We start from the raw sequence: 12295 nt of genomic DNA, 5'->3' as shown, positions 1-12295 counted from the left end.
AGTAATAACTTTGAATATCTCTCATTTCTTTTAAAAGACATGGAACAACTTTGTTTACGAAAGTTGTATGATCGCAATAAGACAGTAATCATTATTTTGAAAATGAATACGTGAAGGAGATATGTAGGTCAATTGTGTTTTTTAAATGGATTCATACGTTTTTGATTGCATTGATCGATATAACTCGATTTTCTTTGTAAATAAGTATCAATTTATGTATTGTTAATAAATTATTAATTTAAGAGATATTTTAATTTAAATATTCATAAGAAATCATGTAGAAAGATACAACTAAAATATAGTAAAAATAGTAATAAGTTACGAAAGAAGAATCTTTCGAGTTTTCGATTTTTCAATTTCGTACATTATCGATTATTAATAGATTTTCTATCCTTTATTTTAAATAAATAAAATAAACTTTACATAATTATAATAAAAATTGAAATGATTTCATTATAAGTATGTCTTTATTACGAAAGAATAGAAAGAAGTCAATTGAAAAAATTATTAACAAAATCAATTTTATTATAACAATATTATTACATTATTTAAATAAATAAAGAATAAATTATCCTTGAAAATGGTGTTTCTTTCAAGTTTCTACGACTTTCCGTTCCGAAGATATCGGCTTCGAAAGATTTTCATTCATAATTCGTTTAATACAGCTGTTCGTAGTAATAGTATAGTAATAGTAACGTACTCAGCTGGACCGCGTAAATTCTCGGAATTTATATAGGTCAGTGTGTCATCGAGCTAAGTTGAATGAAATTATATAGGTTAGTGTGTCAACGTAAATGTCTTTCATTTACATGGGAATATCTCTTGAACCAAAAGTCGTAGAGACTTGAAACAAATATCATTTTAAAGGGCAGAATTTTATCTATTTTTTTATCATATTGTTAATAATTAATTAACAATTTGTTATAAATAATTTTTATAAACAAATTCTTACGGACTTGATTCATCTCATTTTACAAAAAATCCCAAATTCAAATTATGTCTGACTTACAAAATTATATAAATTAATAAATAATTAATAAACAAGTTATCTTTTTCTTTTTTATAAACAAAATCATTTTTTTTATGTTAATAGCCACCGCTTTCATTTATATGGGAATATCTTCGAAACTAAAAATCGTAGAGACTTGAATCAAATATCATTTTAAAAGATAGTTTTTTTCTCTATTTGTTAAAGCGTATTGTTAATAATTAATAAACAATTTGTTATAAACAATTTTTATAAACAAATTCTTACGAACATTATTCATTCTATTTTGCAAAAAATATTAATTTTTGGACTGATTTATAAAATTATATAAACTAACAAATAATTAATAAAGTCTTTGTTTATTTAAAAAAAACTATATTTTCTATATTATTAATTGCTACTTCTTCCATTCACATGGGAATATCTCTGAAACTAAAAGTCATAGAGATTTGAAACAAATACCATTTTAAAGAGCAAAGTTTTTTCTTTGTTCTATAGTATTGTTAATAATTAATTAATAATTTGTTATAAACAATTTTTATAAGCAAATTCTCACGAACTTTGTTCATTTTATTTTCCAAGTAAAATTTAGATTTCGGTTAATCTATAAAATTGCATAAATTAATAAATAATTATTAAACAAATTCGTTGTTTACTGAAGAAACAATTTTTTCTTTATTATTAGTAACCACATCCTCCATTTACATGTGCATATCTTCGAAAATGGAATTTATGCAAAATTTAAATAAATATACAAACTAAGCGCAAGGTAAGTGCAATGTAAGCGCAGAATAAATTGCAGGATAATCGCTGAATAAGAGTTTTTAAATATCTTCTAAATTAATTACTTTTCGACATATACAGACTAATATTATTTTATAAAGAATATCAAGCTATATCGAGTATATATCAAGTATCGATCAATGCAATCAAAAACATATAATTTCATTTAAAAAAACACAATTAACCTTCATATATCCTTCATGTGTCCACTTGCAAGAAGATTCTTATTACTATATTATGACCCTTTCCGTATCATAAAACTTTTGTCAACATAGTTTCTCCATATCATCAAAAAGACTAAAGATGCTCTATGTGATTATCATCCCAACCTTATGGGATGATATATATATATGTATATATATATATATATATATATATATATATATATACACATATATATGTACATTTGTATATATAAATATATTCCTTTTGGTACATATTATACATTTTCGTTCTAATTAGTTCTGATATAACTCGAATAATTGGTTTAAAGGCTTTCATCGGTATCGACTGATACAAGATTATATATGATTTACAATAATGTCCTCGTGTAATATGGGAAAGTTCGTCGTTAGAGAGAGATCGAGAGATTATACATTCTATCGTAATCTTTTATATTTAAAAAAGAAAAAATACATACGTACATAAGAAGATTTTCTTATCGCATATTTTGTAGTGATTGTATTTTAAAGTGGCATTGGTGAATGGTTATACATGTATTATGACATGTATATATGTGTGTGTGTGTGTGTGTGTGTGTGTATATACACATGTACACAATATGTACACATAGAGATGACACATGAACTGTGATAGCCGTTTTTTCCAAGAATTCCTAGCACGTTCTAGGTAGCGCCTTGTTAAAAATTTCAGAAGTCTCTCCTCGAATCAACGAATCTTCCATTCAAACCGAATCCGTGCCTGTAACGTTTCTCTCGGGACTTTTACTTTGGCCTCTAGACGAACTGGTACTGCGGAAAATCGTCTCTCTCTCTCTCTCTCTCTCTCTCTGTCTATCTACCTGTCTATATATATATATATATATATATATACATATTTTTATATCTTTCTCGCGTTCTCGTAAATGTAAAAGGACTGTGTCGTTTTGGATATAGTGGCAACATAACGATAAACGTAAATATACGATCAATAGTCTATATACGATCGCTAAAAGCTACTGTCACTATCTTTATCGTTTCTCGTAAACATTTGAAATTCAAACTCGATTTCTCGTTCTTTTTTCTTTTCTTTCTTTCTTTTATTTTTTTTATTTTTTTTTATTTTTTTTTTATTTTTTTTTTTTGTCATCGTTATAAACACGTTCAATGTTCTTCCAATGAATTTGTACGAATATTACTTAAAAAACGTTTTAAACGACGGAAGAATCATTTTTTCGTTGATTCGACGATTTTCTTTCTAAAAAAAAAAAAAAAAAAAAAAAAAAAGAAGACAATAGATAAACATTGAAAATGTAATAAGATCACAATAACAAGGATCAAGAACGTAATCAAGAACGAGGTCGTTCTTCAGAAAATTTATCGTACGAAAGTCCATTAATCCATAGCTTTATTATAGCCCGAATATCTTTTATCGTGAGAAAAATGTTGTAGATAAGTAAAATAATTGAGAGTTTCATTTTTATCGTAACATTCGAGAAGTTTTTGCTTTTGTCAGATGAAAAATATGAAAAGCAAAATTAAAGAAGATAGAAAAGTCTCATTCTCTATCTATTTCCTTTCTTTACTCACTCTGTCGTACTGGAACAACTTTTTTGCGCTTTTTATTTATAAAAGTCAAAAGTTTACAAGAGATACTTTGCCGTCTTTTTCGGTTCTGGAAGTCGCAAAAAGGCAAACTTTGTTTCTTCTTATCGCGTGAGCTGCGGCATCGCGTGCAACTTAAGAGAGGTTGAGAGAGAAAAAGAGAAAGAGAGAGAAATGGGGTAAAAAAGGGGAATCTTCGAGTTTAGGAAGCAAATTAGGAAGAAATAAGAGAGTTGAGTGAAAAATGCGCGAATCGGGCTAAACTTTTTAAAAAGCAATTTCCATAATTGGGGATACCGCAGAAATATTATCGTCCATTAACGTCTCCAGTTTCGGGGGTTGCGTCTGCTACGATTTCACGCGAAATTATCTCTCGCGTACGGATGACGGCCATTTCAAGGAAAGAACTTATTTAAAAGGATAGCAAAAGTATAACGTGAAAATCCTTTTTTTAATTTATACGATTAAATTTTGCTTTTTTCTTTTTTTTTTTTTTTCTTTTTTCTTTTTTACAAATTTATACGTTCCTTATCGTAATGCATTGTATTATTTATTGCATTATTCCATTCCAACACTTTAAAAATATATTTAAGTGATCGAATTAAACGTATACTTTTCGATTATCATCGACTTCGTAATATTTCGTGCCACGTTTAGCAGGATATTTTTCAACAATTTTAATTATAGACGTATGTACGTATTAAAGGTACTCGAGTAATTATGAATTTCACGCTCGATTATCGTACTCTCTCATAGACGATATAGAAGCTTATACGAAACATAGACTTTAGGTGGCATCAAATCGATATCAAAATCGTCGTAAATTTTCAAGCATTTGTTTGTGCTTTTGCTTGCCTAAGAAGCATCCAATTAACGAATCGTTTACGCTTGGTTAAAATTTTAATGACTCGTAGATTGAAGTGGTCATACATACTCAAACTCTCGAGACTTCGATTTAAAGAAAAAAAAGGGATTCGTCGTTGGAATTGGCATCAAAAATTTTTCGAAACTCCGTTTTTTTTTTTTTCTTACTTTCTTTCCTCCTCCTCTTTCTCTTTCTCCCTCCCTCTCTGTCTCTCTCTCTCTCTCTCTCGCTCTCTCTCTCTCTCTCTATCTATCTATTTATCTTCCGTTGAAGCACTTTCTTCGAAGCTTTACACGTGATATTACTTTTTCTCGATTTTTCTTTCTTACTTCCTCTTTCCCTTTTTTTTATATTTTTTTTTTTCGTTGTTGTTGCTAGAAGAAAACTCACTCGCCTGCTATTTTATGTATAGTGCGTTCGATTCTCCAGTAGTTTTCGAAGAGAATCCCCACCGATTTAATGGACGGGTAATCGTAGTAGTACCGAAATGAAAGGCAACTTGAAAAGTACGAGAGTACATGGACGAGAAATTCGTTCGACGATATATAAGCGTTATTGGAAATCAATATAGACGATAAACCTACCGATATTTCTTTATATCTTTTTTTTTTTATTATTATTTTTTCTTTTTTCTTTTCGTTCAATACATTTTTCCTTTTTTTCCTATATCTTCTTCATTTCTCTTATTTTTTCTTTCGATACCAATGATACATCGTTCCAAATATTTTTCATCGAACTCGATGTTATTTCCTTGGGGGAGGGGGGGATGAAAGAGAACTAGAAAGAAATATTATTACATTTTATAGTAATTAATTAGAACTTATATATATTTCTCGTGTCTCTCGCAATCTTCTTAAACAATAAATGAATTATTTCGAAGTATATAACCATATATATATATATATATATATATATATATATATGGAATTTTAAGAACGATTTCAGTTGAAATTATCTCAGGAGGCGACTTCTGGTAGTATATCTCCTGAGAATTTCCATTAAATGATTTTAGTATGAAATTCGTCTGGCAGTTCTCCTTGATACAACTTTTATAACTGTCGTTTGCTCGCTTTCGTTAATTTAAGATCCGTAAGTCTCCGTTTTTCTCATTCTTAAAAGAGAATAAGATAAAAAGTGAGAGAGAGAGAGAGAGACGGAGAAGAGAATAAACGAGGAAAAAGAAAAAGAGAGAAAGAGATAAATAGAGATATCATTAGTTTTTATATCTCTTTTGAATCGTTTAGACGTCATTCGTCGAAAGTTCGTCGAAGAAGGAAGACACATAAGTGGCCTCGGCAACAAACTTATCTATCGTTTCGCGTGTAATTAATTAATTTCATATCATACATCTTACAGTCCTTTTTGATGTTCCATGAAATGTAATCTCATAGTCTATTCCGAATAATTAGACAATAAGTGGTAATTTTATATAAAGTTTGGCATCCTCTTATTATACAAACATTCTCTTATTTTCCTTTCAAGCGATCTCCCTTTATTTTATCGTTCTCCTCGTAAAGTCTAAATTTCTCAACTGACAACTCACGCGAATAAACTCTTAATTATTTCCCTATCGACAATGACCTTTTTCACGTAAGATATATATAGTTTCAAAGAATTCGTGTTCATTAAGTTATTCATTATCTCTGGTTGCTTTGATTTAAAAAAAGAAAAAAAAAACGAACGAACAAAAAAAAACGATTATATTACGTTATCTCATAAAGTGCATCGTCACGAAGTAAGTGCAAAGTCCTAAAAAAAAAAAAAAAAAAGAAAAAAAAAAAGAAAAAAAACGAAAAGAAAAACTCGATCATAAAAAATATGTAAGATATTATTATTATCATCATCGTTCGAGTGTGTTGCGATCAATATCAGTTGCGATCTCTCATCGAAGATTTTATATAATAATTATTTATTTTAGGAGCAGTTGGAGTTATCTGTTATTAAACGAATCGAATTTTTTTTACGAAAGTTTTTTATTTCGTAACAAATCGCATTCACTTACCGTGAATAGAAGATAATTTTCATTAAGTATAACTCGTCGTTCAACTATCTCCATTGATTTAGAACGTGAGATGCATCAAAATGACGTAAAATTCATTTAACAACGTGATCATACCTGTGAATAGAATTTCAACCTTCCTATTTATCTACCTACATATATATGCTGTAACAATGAAATATTTACGAAACTATTTCAGCACGGTTTTGTTTATCAAAACTTATACGTAGATCATTAGATATAAAAAAAAAAAAAAATAAAAATACATTACCTCTACCGATATACGGTAATATATACATGAATAACAAGTTTGCATTTTGTGATAAGCGCTTTGGATGTACAAATATTATAAACGACGGACTTACATAACAAAAACAATTTTAACACGTAAACTGCCTCGTTAAATTGTCCAACGCTGACAGCTCTATGCCTATGCTGTGGTATATGTTAAATGTGCAGTGCTATATATGTGCTATGTTTACATGATATAATATTTGGAATCTAACAAGTACCACGAGTTCGGTTTCCATGTTTTGTCTTGGCGATACGGAAAGCTTTACCTGCTTGAAAATTCTACGTTGCCAAGAATAAAAATATCCTTGATAATATATATATATATATATATATATATATATATATATATTATTATATATATATATATATTGTTTTATTCTAAAAAATAGGATAATATATACATATGTTCTTAAAAAAATCATTTTTTATAGTTTTTCATACTGTCAAGACAAATTGATTGTAAAAAGAAATTTCTTTTTCTCAAACTTGTACATTCGATATGTGTATGTATGTATATGTGTATATATTTATATATATATATATATATATATATATGCACACACACACACATACACACGTATTATTTCTCTATTTATTTACGCAAACTCCTAGACAGTAATACCCCGTGCATAATCACACTACGCCCTCTATCTATAACTCTGTCTATCCTTGCCTATACATACTACAATACGTATTCGTGTATTTGTATCTATCTCTTTATTTAGTGTCTACCTATCTATCTATCTATCTATCTATCTATCTATCTATCTATCTATCTATCTATCTATCTATCTATTCTATGTATCTATACCATATGTCTTTTTGTACTTTTCCAACTGCAGTGTTGTGGTGATTGGTGACCTGTACTGTACTTGTGTTTGCAGGCCCGCAGCGCCAGTACAAGTAGCTTTAGAAGCCTGAGCCAGGTACATACTAAAATGACATAATCCACATATAGCTAAAATTTTAGAATTAGCTATTTAGCTGAAACATAGCTAGACATTTAGATCATAGACACTCTTGCCGTAGAGCAGTAGAGAACACGAGCATAAATAATTATATATACATATATATAATTATATATACATATATATATATTATATAGATATACATTATTATATATTAACTACGTTATACTTTATACATATATACATACATACATATACTTGATTTAGGAAGTTGAAAATTATAGATCTTCTCCACATGATAACATGTTATATGTATATACACACACACGTACACACACGGTAGGATTGAAAATAAGGAATTATCATAGAATTCTAGAACGTCGTCGATCACGATCAAAATGATGAGATAGAATCTTTGGATTTTGTTCCAAGAAAGCTGCGATCTCGTAGTAACACGGTCACATATATGGTACATGCATGTTCATGATTTCTACTTGCGTAAATCTACATACATATAGGTATATATAGATATATATACATACATAGATAGAAAGAGGCATGCCATATCCACACGTCTTCTATTTTCTATATTAATATTAAACTACTTGCCCCTTAGTGAACGTACCCCGTAGTATTGCATGATTCTTATTACTTAACGCTTGTTTATATTTCTTATCGTACAATATGTTAGGTTAAATAACCTACTTACACATAACTTTTAATTATTTTCTTAATTATTTTCATTCATCGATCGACAATAACTATAGCTATGAACGTCGAGCCATGAAACGAAGTAAGTATTTCAAGAAAATTGCAAAATGACGAACGACTGATTCGATCGGCGTTAAACGGCAAGTTAATGGAAAAGTTAGAAAACGATCTTGAATTTTTTTTTCTAACGAACTCTAACAACAACGAACATGTATATAAATGCGCTTGGGACTCATAAAAGGGGAAAGAGAAAAAAAGCGAGAAAGAAAGCAGAAAAGAAAAGAAAAGTTCGTACGTGGTACAAAGTAGTTCGTAGTAATTACGCGGTCTGCACTTTGAAAAAGTTCCCGAGGCGTGGATCTTTCGCGTTACTTATCCTTCCCTTTTTTTCTTTCTTTCTTTCTTTCTTTCTTTCTTTCTTTTTTTTTTCAGACACATTTTTCATAAGGTCTCGCGACTAAACCGGGCCATCTTTCATATCACGATGTTCGCTTTTCCACGACTCCCGGCGTGTCTTCTTTGAAACTTTGAAACGCTTCAAAGGTCCCTTTGGCAAAGTTGAGTACTCTCGAGAAAACTGTGACAAAATTCGAAGAAGTCCGTGATCAATCAACGAAATTGACGAAGCGAACATCTTTATTCCGTCGAACGTAAAATCGACTCGTTAATATTTTATATAATTATTTCCGATCGTTGATCTTTTCTACATTTACTTATCTGTCCCAAATTAAATCAAGTCCAATTAAATTAAGCGGTTTTTGTAATTGACCAGACATAAGTAAAAGAAGAATAGAAAGAGAGAGAGAGAGAGAGAGAGAGAGAGAGAATAGAAAAAAAAAAGTAACGCGGTTTAATTTACCTTCGGAAGGAAGTAAATTTCGACAACGAGTTCCGTTGTCAAGGGAGAGCTCATTAACGATAAAGCTAAGATAAAGTTTCCGTTGAGAGTCGTGCAATCGGATCGTCTCTGTACACTCAGGAAAGTCCAGCTTTCGCACCGTAGAGTAGTACTTGAAGTAGTACTTCGCAAATAAAAGGATAGAAGGACGCGCGTCGGAAACGATCGCGTTTGACTCGTTTAAAGTACTCTTCTGACGAGTACGAGTCGTGGAGATACAAAAGCGATATAAGAGAGAACGAGTATCAAAAAGAGAGAGAGAGAGAGAGAAAGAGAGATGTCTGTGAGTGACTCCTCTCACTCGAAGCTGTCTGATGGACCACCAAAAGGGTGTGAAGAAAAAAAGGGGCAAGCGAGATCCATTCGTTTCGGAGCTTAGGCCGAAGAACGAGAACACGATCGATGGCCCATTGCTACACCTTAGACCACCCACAGCGGTTCTCAAAATAATCCTTTGCCAATATCTGAGAGATCTCGAGATTATTTCAGGTTCAAGGTTTTTGCCTTAGTTAGCGACATAATGTATCTATATCTAACGTTTCAGTGTCTTTTTTCTTCATTCTTTTTTTTCTTTCTTTTTCTTTTTTTTTCTTTTTCTTTTTTATTTTTTTTTCTTTCTTTCTTCTTTTAACAGCCGACAAACGTAATCTAAGTGTCAAAGAATATTCCATCTTTAATATATTCTTTTGATAATTGTTGAATTATTCTGATATAAATTCGGGCTAATTTGAGAACCATTGTCTTAGACTATTTTCTGTCTCCTTCTAAATTCTAAACCGTTACAACTACCAACGTTCGAGTTCCATTGCTTCAATTATTAACCGAGTATAGCTGTTTCCAGAGCATGCACCACATAGGTGCACTGACACGTTCCAAGGGCGGTCTCTTCGATTGCCGATTACCGGCCTTCTTTACATTCTTCTTCGTGTTTTCTTACTTTAAGAGGGAAAAAAATAGAAAGAGAAAGAGGGAGAGAGAGAGAGAGAGAGAGAGAGAGAGAGAGAGAGAAAGTGGAAGGTATCCATCGATCGTTCGTTTTCGTTAATCGTTAGTAATATCTTAACGATTATTTTATTAAATAATCAATCAAGAAAATATATAAGGATAAAGATATGATATAAATGTATCTATATCTACTTACTTAGTTCGTTGTACTTACATATATCCTATTAACGAATCAACAAGTATTATGCGAGTATGAGCTAACAATATCTCTCGTGACATAGCCACTTTTCGTCATTTTAGTATTTATTTATATTGGGGAAAAAAAAAAGAAAAAAAAAGAAAAAAAAAAGAAAAGAAAAGAAAAGAGTACTGGCGTTAACCTAAATACGAGAATAAGAAAGGAGGACGTATCCACTCTTTTGTGAAAAGTTGTTATCGACTAAAAGTATGTACATATTTGTCGCAGAAGTACCATAAAAGGAAAATTTCACGTTTGCAATTCTGAGTAATGCGAGAGATAAAAGTGACGTTGGAATATGACGTGTGGGTTTATCTACGGCGAGAAAACTTGCCGTCGCGTACAACGAAGATATGTGGAACGCTTAGAAATCGGGTCAGAGCCATAATCGTTCTTCCGAACAAAGTGAATATGTTCACGATACACGTAACGTCGTATCCGTTTTCTCTTTTCAACAAAGAAAAAGAAAAAAAGGAACAAAACAAAATGATCCAAATAGATGAAGAGCGAGAGAGAGAGAGAGAGAGCACGCGCACGCGAGAGAGAGAAAGAGAGAGAGAGAGAGATAGTTCCATAACGTTAGATCGTTAGACCGCCATCGTTCGTTTCGCATTATCGATTTGGTCTATGAACATGTCTAATGTCGAGTCTGATGCCATTAATTCTCATGTGTCATATGGTCCCTGGTGTCATCGTTGAAGGAAAACGGCGAGAACTTTATCAACGTCGTGGTATACATCGTTGTTAATTATTCTAAACTCAATCAATTTAATTTTGATACGATGTAAAGATAATAAAAGCAAATGTCATTGGATCGTTTAGATATGTTACCAGAAAAAGAAAGAAATTATTGAGGAGGTGAGGGGTAGAATAACAAACAAAAAACAAGCAAAAAAAAAAGAGAGAAAAAAAGAAAAAAAGAAAAATAAACGCACCTCTTGTTCTTATAAAATTTCTCTCTCGTCTTTTATTCATTATTATTATTTATTTGCATAAATTCTCTTGCATTTGTGCAAAGAAATAATTAAAAATGAATATCTTTCAATAATGTTAAAAAAAAAACATACGATAAATTCGTTCGCTTATAAGTACTTCCGTTTATATATAGAAACCTATTATCATGCATTTTTCAAACGAGAAAACGCATGGAGTCCTCCTTCCTGTTTCTGTCGTTCGAGTGTAGCTTTTCAAGGGCGGGTTGCAGTCGGCCCCAATTATTGATCCTTCAGAAGCGACTACCGGGTCTCCCTCGCAAACACTCGGACAAAACTTGAGTGGGTTATAGGAGGAGTAAAGCTGAGAGAGCTTGCCGTTTCTAGGAACTTCCCGGGGGTTCTGATTTCTTCTCTCTCTCTCTCTCTCTCTCTCTCTCTCTCTCTCTCTCTCTCTGTCTTTCTTTCTTTCTTATTCGTATATAGAAAGAGAAAAGTAGCTCGTTCTGTAAGCTTGACGAGTTCGAGCATCAAGAAACAAAAAGTTTTAGGTAAAAATAGCTAAAAGATGCGTTCTCCTTTTCTTTCTTTTTTTTTTTCTTTTTTATTTTTTTTTTGACGTGATCGGTTGAAAAGAAAAGGAAAAAGAATGAGGGAAAAAATGGGAGAAAAAAAGAGAGAAAAAGATAGAGCCACATTATCGTTTCGATGACACATTAAATTTGCTAAACATAACTTTGATAGGCTCGTTTCACGTTTATGAGTCTTAGCATCATGTTAAGATCTTCAGCATTATATCTGAGGGTCGGTCGAGAAGATATTTAATCGTTTGCGGAGCCCATGGTACAGCCTATTTCTCTTCCTTCTCTAGCTATTCTCTAACGCGGAAACAAATTGCTCCGTTGGTGAGTCTCGCCCGAAATTGCTTCATCCTATTACGTAAGTGATCGTATGCTCTCCTTTTATCTTCG

At 31.3% G+C, this 12295-nt stretch overlaps 1 protein-coding gene across 3 annotated transcripts in view; it reads left to right on the top strand.

Moving 5' to 3' along the window:
• Nucleotides 1-12295, top strand: part of LOC118440458 (neo-calmodulin) — a 96683-nt gene that overhangs the window by 56576 nt on the left and 27812 nt on the right. Inside the window, exon 2 of one of the 3 annotated variants that reach the window (XM_035863509.2) lies at nt 7577-7618. The exons of the other annotated variants lie outside the window; for them this stretch is intronic. Within the exon in view, the coding sequence (XP_035719402.1) occupies nt 7577-7618 (42 nt within the window). The remainder of the gene's footprint in view (nt 1-7576; nt 7619-12295) is intronic. 3 annotated transcript variants of the gene reach the window in all.

This window comes from Vespa mandarinia, chromosome 7 (genome assembly GCF_050613455.1).
Source record: "Vespa mandarinia isolate Hongniang chromosome 7, ASM5061345v1, whole genome shotgun sequence".
In the NCBI taxonomy this organism is placed as follows: Eukaryota; Metazoa; Arthropoda; class Insecta; order Hymenoptera; family Vespidae; genus Vespa; species Vespa mandarinia.
The sequence above is the reverse complement of the archived record's forward strand: the minus strand, read 5'-3'. Positions and strand labels throughout refer to the sequence as shown.